General features: G+C 37.1%; 2 protein-coding genes across 2 annotated transcripts; one reads left to right on the top strand and one right to left on the bottom strand.

Moving 5' to 3' along the window:
• The first annotated feature begins 12,384 nt into the window (after positions 1 to 12,384).
• On the top strand, positions 12,385 to 13,560 carry LOC131636148 (uncharacterized). The gene has a single exon (XM_058906806.1). It carries the CDS (start codon positions 12,385 to 12,387, stop codon positions 13,558 to 13,560), a length of 1,176 nt encoding a protein of 391 aa, XP_058762789.1.
• A 13-nt stretch (positions 13,561 to 13,573) lies between these two features.
• Positions 13,574 to 15,190, bottom strand: LOC131636147 (protein MAIN-LIKE 1-like). The gene is made up of 4 exons (XM_058906805.1): positions 15,142 to 15,190; positions 14,836 to 15,032; positions 14,081 to 14,758; positions 13,574 to 13,969 (listed from the first exon to the last, which is right to left on the bottom strand). Exons 1-4 carry the CDS (start codon positions 15,188 to 15,190, stop codon positions 13,574 to 13,576), a joined length of 1,320 nt encoding a protein of 439 aa, XP_058762788.1.
• Positions 15,191 to 23,423: the final 8,233 nt, after the last annotated feature.

Below are 23,423 nucleotides of genomic sequence, written 5' to 3'. Positions count from 1 at the left end.
GGTTATCTTGAACATTGTTCTGTTCTCAACTTTAGAAAACTTTGTATATGTTTTTGACTTTTTATGGATATACAACTGTCTGCATTTGTTGTATGTGATTGTCTTTTGAAGTTACTTTAAACATAGTCATCATGATAGAAGTTACTTTGAACACAGTCTCTGGGATGATATTTGTTTGCATAATCTTTATGTAGCATAAATTATCTGCAAGTTATCAGTTAGTCAAGAAATAATACATAATTAGGAAAATGCCCCTTCTATGATTTTCTTGAGATTTGCCTTGGCCACAAGTAAAAAATGGTGATTTTTGAAGTTGCTAAGGCAATTGTAGACCTCAATGGTGTAACTGCCTATGAGTCAACTCCAGCAACTCAGGTTTAAGGGAATGCTAGCCTTCACTCTCTACCACTTGCGCCATGTGTATTAGTTGTTAGTGGAATGGAGAGAGAGAGAGAGAACTATATAGTAAAAATGAAAAGCATTCAAAGCAACACCACGTCATCGTCTTCTACGCTTTTCTGGGCTGGTAATTAGCTACAAAATAGCTAGGAGTTAACTGCGATTTAGCTACGAAATATTCGTAGCGAACCTGCAAAAAAGAGAAGACCTGAACATGTAGCCATAATTTAGCTACGAATTTTGGCGATTAGCTACGACATTTTCGTAGCAAAGACCTGCAAATCCAAATCTCATAAAAAAACGATCAAACGAAAAAAAGAGATAACCCAAATTCACTTAAAATTTCCTCCTGATCAAGAATATGCCTCCGTTTTCAATGAAACCTCCTGTAAATATCAAAACGAAGAGCAAGAATTCATATGCCTTAACCATGGTGTTGTTCGATTCATGCATTAAAGCTTTGATCCAAGGGTTCAAACTTCTTCTAAATGTCATCAGAAGCTCATACACATGGTTATCTTGCGTTAAAACATGATAAAATATGATTTATGAAATTCAAGAAACATGAATAAATATGAACAATATGATATAGGTGTTCACATGTTATGGGGCTTATGCATTGGTTCGCACTTACTCTACATCACCTCAGGAACGATTTGGAATGGCTGGAGTTGATTGAATGTGACTGAAAAAGAAATTGTGTCGTGCCCTAGTTCTTGGAACTTTTGAAAATTTGAGAGGCGTTTAGGGAGCTAGGATTTCGTGTCCTTTTGATCTGATCTTATTGTGTACTTATAAGAGAGATAATTAGAGTAAGAGAATGGAAAGAAATCAAGTGGATTAACATGTTGCCATATTGAACAAAACATGTTTTCAAAACTTCCTTTTTCAGAAATATTTGCCTCCTCTTTGCCTTTCACGAATTCTTTGGCTCCAAGGCATATCTTTGGGCCTTCTAGAAGATCCACACCAAGCCATATGCCTTATTTTATTTATCCTATATTTTATTTAATTTATTTTGAATTTAATTGAATAAAAAATCAAAATAAAATATAAATAAAAATTATGGCATGGCATGAATGGACTTAGAGGTCTTTATGGTGTCATGAACATATTTGAAACCTAAAAGATAGGTCACTAAGTTCAAATTTTCAAATTTGCTTACTTTGACTTTTGTGCATTTTCTCAATTTTGACCAACTTGTAGCAACCATAACTCACTCAATTTTTATCCTATGGAGATGTTCTAGAAGGACCTGTAATGTTTTGGCTCCTATATTTCAAATGAAGCATTTTTTGGCCAAGTCCTTAGTGAGACAAAATTGTAGAGAATGAAATTTCCTTTAAGATGAGCTTTGGTTGGACAATTTCTAATTAAACATGTGAAAGTTATGCCTGGTCAAAATTGGGTTGACTTTCCTTCAAAAATTACCAAAAACCCTAATTTAGTAACTTTTGATTTTGGTGAGTTTTGAGATGAAATCATGATCAACCTTTGATCAAATGATTAATATTACTTAAAATGGTTGATGTTGACCAAAAATCTTGAGTTTTGACTGTATGTTGGCCACAGCTGACTCTTTGCCTGACAAAGTTGACTGTCGGTCAACTGACTGATTAACTAGTCAAACTTGTGATTCAAGGCCTGGAACTTAGTATGAGGATACTTTGAAGCATATGAGATACCATAAAGTCCACTTGAGTATTTGGAGGTTCAGTTTCCTTTGAGTAGTTCAAAACCCTAGTTATGGGCCTATCGCCCAGGACAATTTTTTTGCTTGATGAAACCTTAAGTAATCTTGAGCAATTTGTGAAATGTTTGAATATGAGGAAACTAACTTGATTTAAATATCTTAAAATATGGAGGGAAAATTTTGGGGTATGACAGAATCAAAGAGAGAAAGATAAGGAACCTCTATGATTTTAAGTGCCCATAATTATAAATATAGACTTATTGTACTCAATTTCAAATATAAATTGTAGGAAGTTTAATACTTAATCCATTTGTAACAAATTATAAGCAAATTTTGTTTTATATATTAATTGATGTATTTGATTTATATATAGACCAAATACATTAATTATTATAAGCAAATTTTGCTTTATAGATTAATAGATGTATTTGATTTATATATAAACTAGATACGTTAGTTATAAGCAATTGCGCAAGATCGAAATGTAATCTTTCCTAATAAGTCCAGCGCCAATCAACACTAAACTAACTAATGATTGATATATTTTATTTGTTTAAGGTTATATAAAATTTTGATACATTTACATCGATTTAAAAAAAATGTAAAATATAACTTTTTTTTTTAAAAAAAACAAAACAAAAGTTTTGCTGTGTTGTTGAACACATTTATTAATTTTGTCTAAAAAAGGGAAAAACCGTACTACATTTAATGTTTTGTTTGAAAAAAACCGAATGTAATAATTCATCAAAAAGTGGGTTATCATCAAAATCATCACCATCACCCGCCCTCGTCGTAATCCTGTCTCTCTCGCTAATTCTGCCATTCTGATTCCTTCATCTTCTTCCTTTTCATTGGTAACGTAGCTTCGCCACTTTCTCACTCTAATCTCAATTCCACACTCACACGGATTCCCATTTTTCAACCAATATTTACCTTATTATTCATCAATTATAATTCAACATGTCGTTCATTTTTCCCCTCTTTTTGATCCATATCCTAAAACTATCATCCTTCACAGTACTTCAAAACATGAAAACCTAGGCACTAACAGATGACTCTGGACGTTCCATATATTTCATTATGTCGTCCACAGATCTTTGGATCTGCGCATCCAATTCGATAAGACCTTTAATTAGTCTATGGCGAAATGATTTCCACATGGCCTTCACATCTTCATCATTCTTTAACTCGATTAAGTTGTATTTCACTCTTCCATTTGTATCTATCCAGTCCTCCCGGAACTCGATCTTTGTCACCCTTTTGTTATCAGAATTAGGTAGCAAATTGATCAACGTTTCTTTCAATGTGGCAAAGGATTCGGTGTCATCTAGAATCTTGGTTTGAACAGCAGGATTGCGGCCATTGAAAAACACAAAAACTTTAATCAAATACTGAGGAAGAGGTATTTTCTTGAGATAACCAATAACCATAACAATTGTATTTATACAAATGGTGGTGCATTCTAGACCACATAAATGTGTCGGTGCAATCAGAACCCTCCAAAAGTGTCGGCAAAATCTCAACTGTTGAAAAAACCAAAATTTGAAACGTACTGGAAATTTTAGTTAATTTGAAATTTTCGATACTCACCGGAAATTGTGAAATTTACGGTATACCGGAAATTTGTGAAATTTACAGTATACCGGAAAAATTCAAAACAACGTAAATTTCCGGTATTGTGTACCGAAAAATTCCATGTAACTGAAAAATTCCAATATGCTGTACCGGATGTTTCTTCCAGAAATTGTGTGTAATACATCATTTTTCAATAAGAGTAAAATGAGATTAAAAAAATATGGGGGGGTAGCAAGTATAATTTATGGGGTGGCATGTAGATTCATCTGGATTCATGGTATAAGCCAATTTCTTTGTAGACCCCCCAAGGGGGAGAACCCCAGCTAAAAACTGCTTCGGAGATGCATCTCAGAATTATTTTTTCCCCAGATTTTTCCAGAATTCGGAGATGCATCTCCGAAAACATCAATTTAGGGGGGTTTCTGGAGATGCATCTCCGAAAACACCATTTTCACATTTTTGGGTGTTTCGGAGATGCATCTCTGAAATATGCAGCAAGTTATTTTTTTGTTTTCTAAACAATGGTTACTCCTGTATTTTAAATTAAACGACAATGCTTGCAGTAAACAGTGTTTGATATAAACTAAACATAACACACAAATTGGAATAAAACACTAATATTATATATACAACTAATAGTATACGTAAATGTCAAAAAAATACAAATCAAATACAATAAAGTCAACAATGAAAAATAAACCGGAACCAGCTACTGAGTATGCTTAACCCTAACTCTCTGGGACCTTCTCTGTCTGGTATATGCCGTCGCACCGGCCGCGTCACCGACAATCCTCTCCATGATGGCAATTGCCTCTGGACCGCCGTGCCCAATGATACCTCGGTCTAATGAGTCCCGCCCAAGCATCTCTATCCGCTGGCATATTGACAAGAGATCAGTGGCATGGTCATCCTCGGCCTGCTGGTTTTCCAAGATCTCCTCGTGTGTTGGCCTAGGTGGATCTCCAAGAGCGTCGGGTGTCATCAGAGGATGTGACACCCGATAGAATCGTGTCACGTATCCCTATACACAATGCCTCTCCTAGGTGGCTTGCACACGCCGATACTCCTCCAGGACCAAATGATGCACCCAATCCTCAAATATAGCAGTGAGCTCCACTCGGGTAACTGTTCCAGGAGCATCCTCAAACGGTGACCTCGGTATCATCTACACACGTGCAAACTCAGGCAGATACCTCACCATGGTGTTAGCCCCACATGCCAACCATCCAGAGTATAACGCGATGTGGTCAAATGGGACAACAACACGGTAGTCGGTGAACGGCGTCCAACATATATCATCGTGAGCTGTGCGGTCGAGGTACACGCGATATGGTGCCACTGTGTTGTTCCCCCTTTGGAGAACGATCGGGTGGCCCTGGGCAAGGCGTTAGTGTACGCAAGATCAATGGTGAAGCCGTGGATGCGGGGGAAGTACGAAATGATCCAACCCTGAAACACAAATACGATAATATGTTAAAAATAAATATGAACCATAAATAAATGTGAAATAATTAAAAAGAAACGTACCGTCAGGAGTGTGGAATATCCAGTCAACTGCCTGGTCCTCCAGTTGGAGGCTTCATCAAGCTTCTGGTATAGGTATACCGGAATAGCTGACCCCTAGTGCCACTGGTCAATGGTAGTCACTAGTCAGGTCCATAAAGTAGCGGAGATATGTCATGTCGACGTAGGTTGCACTCTTATCCACAAAGAGTGCAGTGTCTACCAAGAACATGAACCAGCACTGTAGAGAGCAGGCACAGTGATACTCTGTAAAAAGCCTGTCACCCTCTTGCTCGGACTCTTCCGCCGCCACCAAGTGGTTCTCATACAACTCTATCAAGCTGGAGAACTGGATATGGGCCCCACTCGTCGCCTGACACTCATAATCAGCCATGTTTGGGTCCATACCCAGATAGTCGACCATCCACTCAATCGCCTCAATCATCTGTATCCGGAAATGATGCAGCAGCCTTCCTCTGATCGGCAGTTGGAGCAGACACTGAACATCGTACAAGGTGATCGTCAACTCTCCAACAGGAAAGTGGAAAGAAGACTTCTCCTTGTGCCACCGCTCCACGAGAGCCCCCTGCATGCCGTGGCTGATAGTGGTATACTCGGTAATGCACAACCCGCCGAGCTTGGAACCTGCTACCATATCATTGAACCACTGGGCCTCTGGTTTAAACAGATCAAAAATCTTCCGCGTGTGGTTCAGGGATTTTATCGTCGGGCTTTCCTGTTACAACAAAAACAAAAACAAAAACAAAAACAAAAACAAAAATAAAAAATATTGTTAGTTAGACTGTTAGGACAGAGTGGAATAAAAAACTAAATAAAAAACGGTTCAATTATAAAGTCGGTTAAATTAAAAAATACCTCTCCCTCCCAGACACGTCGAGCGACATGGTCGTGGTAGTAAATCAGCAAGGAAGTGTCCCGAGGCCCTCCCGGTAACCCTCTTCCTCCTCCTCCCCGTGCGGAGGGTTAGTATCAGGTATCTCCTCCTCCTCGTATATCACCTCCTCCTCATCCTCCCGTACCTCCTCCTGAGGGAAGAAGACATCCGAGCCAGCCGACTCCTCAATCCAGATGAGCAACCAGCCTCATCCATCTGGACGGATACTCCTACTCTACCCCGTCCCTGTGTCGATGCCAACTATGAGGACCGCTCGTGTTGAGCCGACGCTGTCTGGGTTTCTCTGCCTTGTCTAAGTCGTGCGGGGTTGCCTGCTATTTTCCTGAAAAAATTGAAATCCGTAAGAAGGCGAAATAATTAAGAAAAAAACAATTCTAGGTTCATTTCGGAAGTGCATTTCCGAAATTGGTAATGGGGGTATTTTCAAAAATGCACTTCCGAAAACCCCCTGCGAACTCCATTTTTGCAGAACCTCCACATCTTGCCCTAAGTGCTTCAAAATCAAATTTTTCCTATCTAAACATACTCAGTGGCATGTAATAACTTAAACATACTACATTATACTAATTTCTAACACCCCTAATATCGATTTCAATCCTAGATTTAAAGTTGTGAGAACTTACAAATTTGAAGTGATGTTGATGGTGCTTTAGAAGTACTCTTTGAAGGTTGGAGAGCAGTTTGATGTTGTTTTGAAGTAGCCTTTGGAGTATGTAGGCGCAAATGGTTGAGAAATTTTGGTGTTTAGAGTAAACTGAAAATGGGGGGAGGCTGTTTTGTTTAAACAGTAAAACGCGCGTTTTTCAGAAATGCATCTCCGAAATGTTGTTTTCGAAGATGCATCTCCAAAATCATTTTTTTAAGTAAAAAAAAGGTGTTTTTGGAGATGCATCTCCGAAATCACTTTTTTTTACTTCAGAGATGCACTTCCGAATTATAGGGGAATTTTGAGAATTTCGCCGCGGGTATCCAAGAAGGTTGGGGTCCATAAAGAAATTTAAGGAGAATTTGAATTGGGACTGATCATTACTTGAGCCCACAACGACATCTTAAAACTAAAAAACCCTAAAGCTAAAAGAAAAGAAAATTTCTTTATAGACCTCCCAACCTTCTAGCCCACCTCTGGTGAAAAACCCAAATTACCCCTGACTTCGGAAATGCATCTCCGAAATGCAAGAAAAAGGTGTTTTTAGAGATGCATCTCCGAAAGCGCCTTTTTTTCTGAAAAAAATGTCTTATTTCGGAAGTTCATTTTCGAAAATAGCATTTCGGAAGTTCATTTCCGAAATACTGGGCGTTTTGCAGATTAAGCAAAACAGCCCCCCTCCCCCATTCATATACCCTAATCTTCTTCCAAACTCATCCTCTTTCAAAATTTCTGCAACAAGCAAGTGTGAAGTCAAATAGATTGCCAAAGTTTTCTTCCAATCTCAACCTAAATAATCTCAAACACTAATTGGTAAGTTTATCATTTTATTTCAATTTTTAGATCCATTATTCATTACTCTATTAGGGTGTTTAGAAATTGAAAAAATCACATTAAGATAGGTTGGTACTGATATTAGGTTGTTTAGTAGGCATAAAAGTAGTTTTGATTTAGGATTTTGGGGTCTGCCATTGGAGGTTGCAGAGAACTTCTGCGCAGGGGTGTTTCGGAAGTTCATTTCCGAAAACACCTCCATTCCTAGTTTCGGAAATGAACTTCCGAAGTGTATCAGAATTTCAATTTTTTTTAGTTTTTCTGTTGTCTCGCATATTAATCGATTTCAATTGTTTTCAGGAACATGTCAGGCAACCAACCAGCACGCATCAGACAGGGTAGAGAGACCCAGACTGCGTCGGCTAGACGCGAGCGGGCGGCGGCGCAGCTGGCGTCGACACAGGGACGGGGGCAGGGCCGGGGACGACGTGTGCGAGCTCCCGTGGAGATGGGCGAGGGTACCTCCTCATCTGGATCTAGGAGTAGGCTGGCTCGGGTATCTTCTTCCCGCCAGCGAGAGGAGGAGGAGGTGGCAGTGCCATACCACGAGGCGGAGGGGGTACCGGATGTTGACCCTCCACCCGGGGAGGAGGAGGATGAGCAGGAGGACAGCTACCCGGGATGGCCCATTGACTTTCTGTGTTGATATCCTACCGCGACCACGTCGCTCGGCGGGTCTAGGAGGGAGTGGTATTTTTTATAATTTGCCCGACTACATTATTTACCCGTTTATAATTTAGACGTTTATTCAATATTTTATTAACCGTCTATTTAACCGTCTATTTAACTTGTAACATACTTTTTTATTTGTTTTTTTGTAACAGGAGAGAGATCCGTTGAAAATGGTGAACCATGCCCGAAAGATTTTCAGTCTGTTTAAACCGACTGTGGAGTGGTTTAACGACGCTGTGAGAGGTTCAGGGCTCAGTGGGCTCTGCATGACGGGGTACACCACCATCAGCCACGGCATGCAGGGGGCTTTTGTGAAGCGGTGGCACAAGGAGACGTCTTCTTTCCACTTGCCGGTTGGGGAGATGACGATCACCTTGCATGATGTGCAGGGTCTTCTCCATCTGCCGATCAGGGGCCACTGTTGACCCACTCCCGGATCCAGAGGGTCGAAGCCACTGAGTGGATGGTGCTCTATTTGGGTATGGAGCCCGAAGTTGCTGACTTTGAGTGCGCCACGACATTTGGGCCTCATATTCGGTTCACCATATTGAGCCGCTATTTCGTGCACCACCTGGACCCAGGTCACCCTTTGAGGCTGCTCCCGACACAGTGACCAGAGTGCAGCTCACTGCCATGTTTGACGATTGGGAGCATCATGTGGTACCGGAGGAGTACCGTCGCATGCGGGTCACCCAGGACTGGCACAGTGTGGAGGGGTACGTCACATGGTTCTATCGGGTGTCACATCCTCCGCTGACACCCGACGCTCCCGGCGCTCCTAGGCCAGCACACGAGGAGATACTAGAGAAACAGCAGGCCGAGGATGACCACGCCATTGATCTCCTGCCGATCTGCCAGCGGATAGAGATGCTTAGGCACACCCAGTAGTGGTCGAATTTATTTTTTTTTGTTTTCGGATTGTATCTTTCGTACACTATTATTATTTGGATTTCGATCGGATCGGTTTGTTTATATCACTTTTCTTATCATATTAGTATATTAGTATTTTCTGTTTATATATCGATTATTTTATTTGCCGTCTATCTTTAATTCCAAAATCATTAAAAAAACACAGTTTCTGCATAATTCGGAAGTTCATTTCCGAAACCCCCCAAAATCTGAACAAAGGTGTTTTTGGAAGTTCATCTCTGAAAACACCCCCCATGAGGTGTTTTCGGAGATGCACTTCCGAATTGTGGAAATTTTTTAAAAAAAAATGCTTCGGAAATTCATTTCCGAAGCAGAGGTAATTTGGGTTTTTCGCTGGGGGTGACCCCCATAGGGAGGTGGCTAAAGAAATTTTCAAAGAAAATGAGTCTGCTTCCCTCAAATATTTTCTCACTCGGTCTCCTATGTTTTTATCCTTTTGTTTCCACGATTTACGTTCCTTCCTCTCCCCTGTTTCAACGATTTCTCCACTCTGTTTTTCACGCTGAAATTTCTCTTTCTCCCTCTCTCTTTCCTTACTTCATCGCTCCATGTTTCATCTTCTTCTCCATCTCTGCATCTATCTCAATTACACTTTATCTTACAAACTCTTCACAATAACATGAGAAGATAACATATAAACCAACAATCAAACACAATTTTAAAATAATATCTCATATTAACACTGTAATCACTTCGAAGCAAAAAAAATGACACAACAAACATCAGACATTAACAACATGTAGACGATAACAAATGAAATTGGGAGAATTTTTTTACGGCAATGGAGTTAAATTGAACGGATTACCAACAGATTTGAGAGACTCTGGTTAAGTTGAGATGTATTGAATGATGATGGAAATTGGATGCGGTAATAAAGTTTTGGAAGGATTGTTGATGAGGATTGTGTATGAAGGTTGGATGAAGTTATGAAGCTGAACTAAGTTGTTTAGGTGATCGATCGGTTTGGTGATGAACGATTTACATGGAGGAAGCCTTTTCGGTTAAATTTTAGCAGAGTTTTAATACTCATTTCTTCCTCCTCCATCTTGATCTGTTATGGGGTGTTATATAGTGTGAATTGAGGGTAGAATAGGGAGTGAAATAGAGAGTGAGTCATGAGCAAAAGTTTATTGAAATTAGAATCGTGCAAACCGCGTGAGACCTGATGAAGAAATCAGGTGCAAACTGTTGAAACCAAATGGATGAGCCTTGAGAATGTTTTTCCGTTTTTGTCTTTAGTGTGATGTGGAATTTGTTGTAAATTTGATGGAATTATGAAATTGGTTTAAATTTAAATTTTGAAATTTGTAATTCAGAATTTGATGGAATTATTAGATGGTTTGGGTCAACCCACAAAACCCAATCAAATCAATCCAAAAAAATCCACAAAAGTGGATTAGGTCGGGTAATTAGGTGGATATGCGTTTTAGGAAAATTATACCCCGTACCCCTACGTTTATCCCAATACCCCTACAATTTTTTAAAAATTCCAATTTTATCCTTTTTTACTTTTAACTTTTTATTTTTTCATTGTTACTGTTTGTACCGACGGTGGGGAGAGACTTGGAGACTGTTACGTTGCCTGAACCGGATAACCAAACATGCAGTATTCCGGTTAGTGTAATAAAAAAGCGGACAACCCAAGGGTGGGTGATCCGGTTTGTTTTTTTCAACTTTCATCAACCGGATATCCCAGGGATGGGTATTCCGGTTTGTTGTGTGTCCCAACCGGATATCCCCTTTGTGGGTATTCCGGTTCTTGTTTTTCAAAAAAAAATTCGTTTTTTTTTTAAATTACTTTAATTTTAATTTTTTAATTTTTTTAATTATATATTAAACTAAATTAATTATATATATTTAGGTGTGGATCCTCCTTTGAAGAAATGCGATGTAACTCAAACATGTGTGGATACAACTGATATTTTTGTAACTGGTCAAAAATTTGCTACAAGAGAAGAGGCGATAAGTTGGATTAAGGACGTTGGAATCAGGAATAAAGTGACAGTTATAATAGCTCGTTCAGATATCAAAACAGGCAAGCGAGGAAGAAGTGATAAATTAGTATTTGGTTGTGATAGAGGTGGAAAATACAAAAAAACATATAGCGAAACCCAAAGTGCTAGTAAGAGATGTGGTTGTCCTTTCAAAATTAGGTCAACACCGTCGAAAGATGGTTCTGGATGGAAGATCGATGTAAAATGCAGAGTACACAACCACGGCTTACCTGATAGATTTGAAGGTCATGCTTTCGTAAGTCGACTAAATACAGATGATAAGCAACATATTGTTGATTTGACAAAACGCCATGTTCCACCAAGACACATATTATTGTCATTGCAAGAGCGTGACCCGGAGAATGTCACTCGGATCACGCAAATATACAAACATAAGAGTAAGATACAAAAAGACATAAGGGGTCCTAGAACAGAAATGCACAAATTGCTCAAGTTGGTTGAAGAATCAGGTTATGTTTACTGGAGTAGGAAAAAGGATGAGTCAGAAGTTGTGAGAGATATTTTTTGGGCACATCCAGAATCAGTGAAGTTGTTGAATATGTTTCCTATTGTATTGATTATGGACTGCACATACAAGACAAACAAGTACAGGCAACCGTTGTTTGAAATAGTTGGTATGACATCAACTAAATTAACATTTGCTGTTGCATTTGCCTATATGGAATCTGAGCAGACAAGGACTTTTTGTTGGGTATTGGATAAGTTGAAACAGTTGTTTATCAAGCAGGATAATTGTCCTCAAGTAATCTTGACTGATAGAGATCTTGCCTTAATGAAAGCCATTGAAACAGTATTTCCAAAGACAACTAATTTGCTTTGTCGATTTCACATCAACAAAAACGTGAAATTAAAGTGTAAGGAACATGTTGTGGATGATATGCGAGAAACAGTGGAGAAAATGTGGTTTGAACTGATAAAGGCTAGTGATGATATGGAGTACCATCAACGGTTGAAACAACTTGAGGATGCATGTGTTGACTCCAAAGGTTTTATTGATTATGTGAATGACACATGGTTGACACCGCACAGACATCGATTTGTCGAAGCATGGATCAATCAAGTGTTACATTTGGGCAACACCACAACAAATAGGTATGTTTATGTGATTTTATCGACATTGTTTCTTTATATTAATATTACAGATAATTAGTTGTTTTGTTTTATTTAAAGGGCGGAGTCTGCGCATTGAAAACTTAAGCAAATGTTAGAGAATAGCTTAGGTGATTTATGCAAATGTTGGGAGGCTATGAATGACAATATCAAGATACAAGTGGGCAACATTAGAGCTTCATTTCAGAAGAGTTTTTATGAAGTTGAGCATGCACATACTAGTCCTTTTTATTCAAATTTGCGTGGTTCAGTATCAAGAGCTGCATTGAGGCAGATTGCTGAAGAGTGGTTGAGGATTGACATGGTGGGTACCGATACGCAAAAGTGCGGATGTACTCATAGAAAAGTATATGGGTTACCATGTGCTTGTGAGTTAGGGAGATATACATTGAGTGGTGATGCGATACCAATTGAGGCTATTCATATTCATTGGAGGAAACTAAGTATGGAAGGAAATCAAGATATAGATGCAGATGATGGATCAGAAATAGACATGACAAATGCAATCGATGAAATTTGGAAAATGTGGAGGTCATTAGATGTTGTCGGAAAAAGAGCATTAAAAAGCAGAGTGTGTGAGATTGCTTATCCAACTACAACAAAGATGTGTCCACCGCCTGAAAAAATTAAAACCAAAGGAGGGGTTAAGAAAAAAGGGAAGAGACCTGTGGGATATGATGTTTATCATGATCCTTCAGGATATGAGTATGTTGATCAAGCACATTTGAGTTCTCAAAAATCTTCAAAGAGGTTATATTCACAACTATCCCAAACCTCAAAAAATAGAGAATTTGATAAATACATTGTACAATTTCCAGATTACATCAGACCATTTATTGATGACATTGTTGATGTAAGAGATGATGGAAATTGTGAGTTTAGAGCCATTGCATCTTTGCATGGTTATGGCACAGATGGATGGTTAATGGTTCGTCGGGATTTGGAGAAAGAAATTATAGGTCCTAGAAGCAAGTTGTATGAGGATTTATTTGGTGAACGCCTTCCAACAGTGAGATCATCGTTGGTGATAGAAACTTTAGGACAACAACCACCAAATAAATGGATGACGTTACCTGAGTTAGGCTATGTAATAGCTAATCGGTATAACATTGTTCTCGTCTCTTTAGGTCACCCTAGTTTGAGTTACTTTCCTATGACGAGTGCACATTCACCTAATGCATCCATTTACTGCATCGGATTTGTCAATGGAAATCATTGGGTTCAGGTAATTAGTAACACAATTTTGGTACATTCAATCACTATTTGACTTTTTCTGATATTTATTTTATGTGCAGGTAAACATGAATGAAGGATTCCCGTTTCCACCTGTCACAAATGAATGGAACTACAGTAGGAGGAGCAGTCGGTATGTACTGTCTGTATCCAAACTGACGCAAGCATCTGTCAGGTAAATATAGAACTACAGTACCAAACCACTTCAAACCACCCCGATACAAACAGATATCATCAAAAGGACGGTGCACCCGATGATCCTCAAAAGGGCGCCAGACAATATCGTGAGGAGTCAACTGATCTAACACAGCTCGGATGTCAGCCACTTTTTGCGTCCCCTGCCTATATTCCCATTTCATCGCCCTAGCCATCGGACTATCAATGCCACATAACCCAGAAGTACCTCTCTTTCCAACAGTTGGAAAGTACTCGTGAATCCAACACTGAAACAAAAGTAAAAGTTACTATTATAAATTAAACTAAATTATAATAAACTAAATTAAACTAAAATATTAGATATTAAGTATAATTAAATAATAAGTAAAATTTTAAACCTGAAGAAGAGAGGCATAACCGCCAAGCTGCTTGCATGAATAAAATGAGGCATCCCCTAAGTATCTGTACAGAGTAACCAGTGCAGCTGCCCCCCAGCAATAGCTTCCACAAGTATCCAAATCTCTCAAAAGTGGAAGATATTTTGCCTCGACAAGAGTAAAAGTCTTGTCGGCAAGAATGGTACAACCTAATAGCAACATCATGTATGCTCTCATAGCGCCTGTAAAGTTATTCGCAGCTCTTTGTTGCTCAAAAACTTGCTTCAACCAATCCAATTTATAGTAAGGACCCCTTACAGCAGAAGCCTCTGTAGTTGCATCACTCAGCGAAACACCAAACAACTCAACAGCTAGATGGATAGCATCATAATCGGTGACAACAACATCGGGGTCAACCAGCTGGCCCCTAATCGGTACATGAAGAAGACAAGAAACATCGTTTAGCGTGATGGTCATCTCGCCGAACGGCATATGAAATGACGATGTTTCAGGATGCCATCTCTCAACAAAAGCAGATAATAGATGCGTATCTACCCTGGCCAAACTAGTATGCTGCAAAGATGACAGGCCAGATGCAACTAACCAATTTTCCATCTGCCTTGGGAGCATTGCCAGAACCCATCCTATTAATTTGCTTCCATGTGCAGCAACCTTTAAGGTCGGCTTTGGTCGTCTCTCCTGAAAATAATTTGTAATATATGTTAATATATAAGTACATGTAATTTAAAAAAATATTTAAGAAAATATTTACGTACCTCGCCCAACCATAAATGACAGGCAACGTGCCTCTGATATCTAACCAATAAAGATGTATCAGTAGGTCCTCCGGGAAATGCCGGATGCTGCGGACCAACCTCAGGAGCAGCTCCCTGCTGTCCCTCGCCATCAGCCTCTCGACGTTGTCTTCCTCTTTGACGCATTCCGTCGATCGCACCTCCTCTTCTTCGAACCACTAAAAAATAAAAAATAAAATAGTTAACAATTAAATAAAATGTTATTAAAAATAATATATGATATTAAAAACAAAAAAAAATAACTAAAAAAAAAAAGGAACCGGATACCCCAATGGTGGGTTATCTGGCTGAGGGCAAGAAGAACCGGAAACCCCATTGTTGGGTTATCCGGCTGAGAAAAAAGGAACCGGAAACCCCATCATTGGGTTATCCGGCTGGTAACGGAAGAAAACGAACAGAACCGGAAACCCCATAGCTGGGTTATCCGGCTGAGAATTTTTTTTGAAAAACTTACTTTTTAAAATGAAATGTGAACCGGAACTGACGAGGCTGGGTTATCCGGTTTTGGCTCAAAAAAATTCCCTCTTCTCAAACGCTGTGTAACCGTGAAAATGAGTGAAAAAGTGAAAATTTTTGTAATTTTTACTATTTATACAGGGGTAAATTTGTCCGAATTGTTTTTTTGTAGGGGTATTGGGATAAACGTAGGGGTACAGGGTATAATTTTCGTGTTTTAGAACTAAAAAATCCATTAAAAAAATTGGGTTTTGGGTAAAACCCAACCCAAACCCAAAAGATCCATTGATACACTAATTAAATAGTTATTATTACAATTTTAATAATTTTGATGAATATTAACTTAGAAGTTGTAATTTTAGTCTCTAAACATTTGCTATTTTAGTGAACCATGACATTAACTAATTTTAAATGTTTCACTTTTTGGTTATTTTAATGCTAATACAATTTTATGTCATGCAACTTTAATTTGTTTCTAGTATTTTATGATGATTTTTATTAGTTGATGTTATCATTTATTATTATATAGGACTTTTACAATTGAATATGGCTTGAAAATTGGATCATCAAGGCTTAAAGACTTCATCTTGGCTTGGACCAAATGGTTCTTGGACCTTGAATAAAAAATGAAATGGGCCTTCAATTGAATTGAACCAAATGGACCTCTCTTGCACTTGACTTGTTATTTGCACCTTATAAGAAATAAAAAATAAAAAATAAAAGATGATAAAAACAAGTTTGATTTTAAATTTTAATAGAAAATTCAATCTGAAATTTAAATTGAATTAGAAATTAAAGTTTAAATCAAAAGATTAGTAATAATGAATGAAATATTATTAATGAAGGGGCAAAATAGGGTATTACAGCCTCACCCATTTATTCCTAGGGGCTTCAGTAATAGGTTTGAATGATGCTAGCTTGTTTAGGCGGAGGCTCCGGACTCCCTGCTGCTGCCTTCGAGGGACTCCCATCTTGTCGAAGACATAAGGATTCCTTGCATCCCTCTAGTTTCCCTTCCGAAAGACAATTTGAACTCTTTCAATATTTTCTGCAGCTTCCTTATCAAAGACAGAGTTGCACCTGGGGCACAACATCACCTTTGGTTTCTTTTTCTAACAGCGGTGTAGGAACTCCACCAAGTTCTTATCCTTCTTAGGATAAGCAAATTTTACCTGGTCCTCATTTTGCTGAATGGATTCCTCAGCTTCCTCGCTTAACGAAACCATGTTAACCTCCTTAGTAGGACCAATAATGATCCTCATCTTCTGTAATCTAACCCTGAGGCCCTCACTAGCCTCGACCATGATGATTTCAGTTGGCTATGTATATACAGCATCTGCTATCTGCAAAGGGTCCGAGGCGATGCGCATCTGTGACTTCTCCTTCTCACCGTACTCCAGTCTTCCATCCTTGATGGCATTCTGCACAAGATCCCTGAAAAGAAAACACTATGAGGTTTTATGGTCCAAAAAGTTATGATATTCACAAAAATCTCTTTTCTTCTGTTGTTCTAACTGTGGTATTTTATCACCAGGTGGCACTATCATTTGGCCATCTTTGACTAGTAAGTCGAAGATCTCATCACACTTCGCCACGTCGATGGTGTAAGTTCTCTTGGGGAACTTATCATTTTTCTCGAATTCGACAGGATTTTTCCCGGTTGAAGGTGCAAGAACTTTGTAAGAATAAGGTGGCCTTGTTTTAATTCAGCCAAATCAATTTCTCTTTCTTCAAAACCTATAGGATCACTAAATATTTCTTGATCATCCTCATCCATCTCGACATAGGCTACCCTTTCTCTTCTATGTTTTTTACTTGCCCTGGCATTTTCAGCTTTCAGACATTCCACCTGTCGAACTCTGTCAGCTAGTTCGACTATATCTCTTAGGTATTGATTGTCTAGTTTTTTCCTAATGGAATAATCTAAACCACCCGCAACCATTTCGACTAATTCATATTCAGGCACTTGTATGAAACACCTTGCTTTCAATAAACAGAACCTATTGAGATAATCATCTACTGGCTCACTAAACTTGCGTTTGATGCTAACCAATTCTTTCAAACTAATCTTCGACTACCCCATGTAAAACTTCTCATGGAACAATCTCTCCAAATGAGCCCAATCATGGATGAAGTTCTCTAGGAGTATGGTGAACCACGTAAAGGCATTCTTAGTAAGGGTACTAGGGAAATACCTCATTATTAAATACTCATTTCTCGCAATATCCCCAGCCTTAGTCAAATACTTGGCTATATATTCAGAAAAAAGAGATGTATAGTTTGGCCTACGAAGGCCTATATTTACTCCATTTTGAGCCATAATACTTTCGACCATGGTTGCCAAGTTATTCTCCCCTACATTTTGTCTTATCGAAGTCGCTAGATGACTTCATCATCATTTTGGTTTCGATTGACAATAAATAACCTTGGGACTTCTTTCTCCCTAGGTATTTCTTGTTCAACCCTACGAGATTCGAACTGTTGGCCCTGGTTGACTTTGACCATATTGGGTGCGAACTATTGGGCTGTAGAAGGGATTGCTTCACTCACAGTCATTGCGGGTGTATTTTCCCATGTCGAATAGGGAGTTTGTTCTACATTGTTATTTGGTGGATTGATCATCCTTCTAACGTACTTCCTTTTTGGTAAAGGTTCGTTATTTCTGGCTACCATACCATTTCTCAATCTCATGCAATGAAGTTTGAGAGGAAGATATATGCAGAACTAAAAACTATGTTTCAAAAATCTATAAAAGCTAACTAGAAAAGGGTCCCATTGTACGTGCCAATTTATTTACCCTTGATTTGGTAAACAACCGCTAGTCCTAAAAAGTCTTTACTTTGGTTACTCGCTGGATCAACTAGATTGATCCCAGGATATATGTGTATAATTGTTGTTGTTGTTTTAGGTTTTTGGATATTAAGTTGCTTGATATGGTAAATTTAAAGACAATACAAGGATAAAGTAAACACTTGTTTATAAAGATAAAAGGGCAAAAAAGAAAGTTTCAACTGAAATGTAAAAGGATTCGACTGCAATGTAAAGAAAATAAAAATGACGCTGAATGCAAGTAAATTGATTGAATGAATAAAAATGGTGTTTCATACGTACATTTTTCAGAAACTCTTTTTTCAATATGCTTAGATACTTTGAGCAATTTGAGTATGGTACAATAATGAGCACCCCAAATCTAATGGTTAAGACCTCTATTTATACTAATTCGACTATAACGGTCCTTTCTCCAAAAAATGACACGTTCTCGTCTGCATGCACTTTGTCTTTCGCAAGTCTCCACGCGTCCCTCTTGAGGAACGGATAAGGCCAAAATACATTTACTTGCCAATTTCAAATTCATCCGTCTTGAACTCCAAGTCCGAATTGCTTCAAAAACTTTCCAAGTCCCAGAATGACGCATGCTCGCCAGTACAACCAACTTTTTCCCATGTTTTAGTCGAAATTATTCAGCTGTTTCGTCGTAGTCAATTTATTTCATAAAATAATTTCCTTTGTTTCTCTTGACATCTTATTCTTTATTGAGCGTTGAAATTGCAGCTAACAAAAAGACGATGATTTTCACTCGCCTTCCAAGTTATGATTCACATAATGATGAACTTTACCTTGTTGACATTTGAACAGGTGAGCAACATACACATGAAGAACAAATCAATCTCAATTTTTTCCCCCAATTTCTTGCTTTCTAATACAAAATCTTCACAATTATCTACTGGACCATTCATATTTTACATTTAATTTAACTTATCTGATAGGTCCCTGGTCATGAATGTCATTCAAGGAAGTACACACGATGTAGAATAATTCGAAGAATAATAGGAGAGAAGGCTTCTGATACCGGTGCTCATCCTTAAATTAGAACACCTTCACGCATGCCTAGAAACTAGAATGAATTTGAGAGGGGGAACTTTCAAGTGTATCAGAGCGACCACCTCAAATTCACACAAAGGGAGTCGCATACCTACCCTATTAAACATGCAATCATAGAAGGGAACTAAACAATCATACAAAAGGATGCATATCCTTTTTACGAAGTCCACAAGAAGGACCGACCAATCCGACGGTTCACCAACCATGATGTCGTATGTGGCTATGGTTGTTTCAATATTTAAAATAGATAGGGTCCCCACCACTTTGGCAGCCACCTGACTATACTTACTTGTGTCGGTCGGCTCCACCAATTTCACCCCTTTCAGAAACAACTCATAAACTTTAAAATGCTCTCTAAGTTTGAGCTAAGAAACTACGTCTGGTCTACCTCTGTGTTCCATGAGGGTCTTGATTTCAGCACGTTGGGGTCATAATTGTAAGTTCTATGGTAAATATGTATGAAATATCCAATGCGTTCTCTTTTCAACTCAGCAATCTTCATTTCAAAAGTAGACAAAATAGAAGAGGAAATAAGAACAACCGCATGACCCTTCTCAATGTCCTCATCTACAAGAAGTCATGGAAATAATATCTAGGGAAAAATCTCTCATTAGGGGAGTTCCTAGATACCCTTTACAAATCAGAATCATCGGTTAAGGATATAAATTCATGATCCATGTGATCATGGGTAAATGGGAGATAAATGTGAGTTAGGAGACACTCACATACTCGCGATAGAAGTTACATCAATATCATAATCATTAGCTAGGCGAATAGGAGTATTACTCATCTTGACCAAATAATAAAAATTCTAAAGGTTAAAGTTTGAGGTAAGAAGTGTACCTGGTAAGGCGAGGTTGGTTTAGAAAATGTAATGGAGAAATGTAGAAGCTTTAAGCAAATAGCAGCAACTAATACTTTTAGAAGGAAGAAACTTGCTAATAAGAAACGCTTGTGAAGGAAAAATTGATTTCAAGGATTAAGAATAGCTTCCTCTACACTTAACAACCCATATATAGGCTAATATGAGCAAACGAACCAGATCACTGGTAAAGAGAAGTTACAACGACTGGATTATCCCTTGAAAACGTTAACAAACTCGAGTGCACTATAAGCACCGCCTTTCCCTAACTAGTCACTTCAATCCATTCATGAAGCAACAAAATATTTCAATGATGGAAATGAATTTAATGCGCTTGTTTACCACTACTTTTTCAACAGACTTTAAGTGTTTCCACTTCTAGTTTAAAGCAAACAACATTCTTAGAGGCCGACCACTACCACTAAGAGACTTCTCAGGCTTTGTAACACTCGACAAGCCTTGGGGGCAACTGTTATGGACTGGCCAAAGGCCTAAAAAAGCTAAGGGCCAAATTAATACCAATCTTCTCCAAGTGACCCAAGGTATAAAAGTCATCTCAACCGATATACAAGATACATTTCCTGATATCCACTTTCACTACACTCATCTTGAATCTTGAACTGACTTGGATGTTGGAGCGCTAACCTTGCAGATCCACCCCACGCCTCCGTATCAGAGATCAAGACAACTTATTCATGATTCCTTACCATCAGTTAACACATAATTCTGGTTTTAAAATAAAATAATAAGCAAATTACTCTTAAAATATATGTACTCAAGATTTATTGTGAAGAGTGATAGCATTAGAAATTGAGTATATTAAGTGGATAGACCGATGACCACATAATACAAATCATGGATAAAGAGTTATCAAGTCTTTTCATATGTATAAATATTAGAAGTAATATTTATATAGGATTTATCTGCCATGACAATACTACATAGAATGTTACGCAAGAGTCATAAGTTATTCTCATGGTGATAATGGGGTATACAATATTTGGACCTTAAACCACTATGGATACTAGATGTGGGGATCACTCTTTTCCCATTCGTGACTAACGTGACACACATGGGTTTTTAAGGAGGCCCCTCACATTATTATATGAATGGGGATTGATGTTGTGTTATTGGAAGGAAACTATGGAGCGAAAGAAATATCATCAAAACCTCCCATGAACCAATCATATAAGTTGGATCCTCATGCAGAAATCTTTGCCTCCCCTCGAGGCGATCACATACGTTAAATCCTTACAAAGGAATCTTTGTCATCCCTCGACACACATGTTAGATCCTAACATAGGAATTATTTGCTTCCTTAGAGCAATATTTAACCTCCTCAGGCAAGAATCCTTGTTTCCCACAATAACACCAAAGACAAGACATTGTCAAAGATCATCCCCAAACAAATCATACAAAGATAATAATAATAATAATAATAATAATAATAATAATAATAATAATAATAATAATAATAATAGTAATAATAATAATAATAAAAATAATAAAATATAAGTAAATACAAAAAATCCTTCAGAGAAGGCGTTAATATTACATAAAGAGTATATATGAACAAGTTTTAAAAAAGCCACAAATGGTGTGATTACATAGAGAGTAAATAGTAAAAAATTTATGGCTCATTGACTCCCTCCTGGACTATGCAATGTTACTCGGTTTGCTAATGATGCTCAGATTGTGCAAAACAAAATGTTTGTCAGCTTAGGTTATTAGAGAATTGTTTTTTATTTTTCCGAAGGGGTTTTAGAGAATTATTATTTATTTTTCTAGCTGTCGTAACAGTTGTTTCTCTTAGTTTACTGTTCCTTGCTGCATGTGATGTTAGTGGTGCAATTATGAGATAAGCATTTGGATGTCATTTTCATTTTTGTTTGGGATGGATAATTTTAGTAGGCTTGATATCTTCTTTATTTTTGTATTTCTAGGTCAAATGATTAATGGAAGAATTTTCATAATGGTCAAATTTTTAGTATCGATTAACTCATTTTGTTTAAATGAATGAAATTATAATTTGTGAATATATATATTTTTTTATGTAGTTTTAAAAAAAAAATCAATTTATGTGTTAGTTATGTTTTAAAATATCAATATATTTTTTTAATATATATATATATATATATATATATATATATATATATATATATATATATATATATATATATATATATATATATATATATATATATATATATAAAAAATTGTGGGAGATTTGATCGTCACTTATGAGGGAAGGATGTCAAATATCTCTAATTTAGTGAGAGAATTGAAATTCATCACTAATTAATAATGAAATTCTAAAAATGAATATTATAGTTTCAGTTAAATATTATGAGGAATATTTAAGAATTTTAGAGGAATGAGTTGACACATGACCATGGCTTCAACCTTGATAGTTTTCTTGATATTTTTTAATTTTATTTACATAATCATTGTCGACTCAAATGCATTTTGAAGTTTGCTAAAATTACTTTAAATAGGATAAAGGTACTGAAATTACGAATAGGGGTATTGAGATTATTGTTTTTTTAATAAAGTAAAGATATTAAAATTATTGTTTGTTTTAAATATTAATTTATTAATATAAATTATTTATTTATACTAATATCCATTAATTATTGTTAATATAAAAAATTATTGTTTTTTTAAATGATTATTTATAAATATAAATTAATTATTTATAAATTAACGTTGTTGTCAAGTATTGAAACTATTGTAGGTTATATATATCATACTAATTCTGTTCTAAATTTTGAAGGGGATTTAGAAATTTTAATGTAAGTAAAATAAAAGTTGCATATCCAGGAATTATAGCAAAATCGTTGTGCAAGCTTTGGCATATACTTATACTTCTGGGTATGTGTATGAAAATTTGACAGACGGACGGATATAAACTGAAATAAGAAAAAATAATATAATTTTAACTTGGCAATAACAATATACATTGTCTATTTATTATTATAAAAAACTATAGTTGAGTAACATAGAGGATGGAAATATAAGGATGTCTTTATTACAATTTTTGGACACTAGTTATGAAATTTTAGTAAGGATGAACCTATTCACTGAGTTTGTTTAACTTTGAAAAGAAAGTCATAAATATGTAAGTTGAATTTTGGGGTGGTAATGAGAAAATTATGGTAGTTTTTTTTGTGATTCACCTACTGAATCATTAGTTTTAAGTGAGTAATTTTTTTTTTTTTTTTGAGGAATGAGAAAATTAGGGTAATTTTATTGTTATTCACCTACTGAATCATTAGTTAGCATTAGTTTTAAGTGAATAACAATTTTTGAGGAATGAGAAGATTAGGGAAGTATTCTTGTGGTTCACCTA

The sequence above is a fragment of the Vicia villosa genome, unplaced genomic scaffold (assembly GCF_029867415.1).
Source record: "Vicia villosa cultivar HV-30 ecotype Madison, WI unplaced genomic scaffold, Vvil1.0 ctg.001648F_1_1_3, whole genome shotgun sequence".
NCBI classification, from domain to species: Eukaryota; Viridiplantae; Streptophyta; class Magnoliopsida; order Fabales; family Fabaceae; genus Vicia; species Vicia villosa.
Note: the sequence above shows the minus strand (reverse complement) of the source record. Positions and strands in the feature narration are given on the sequence as shown.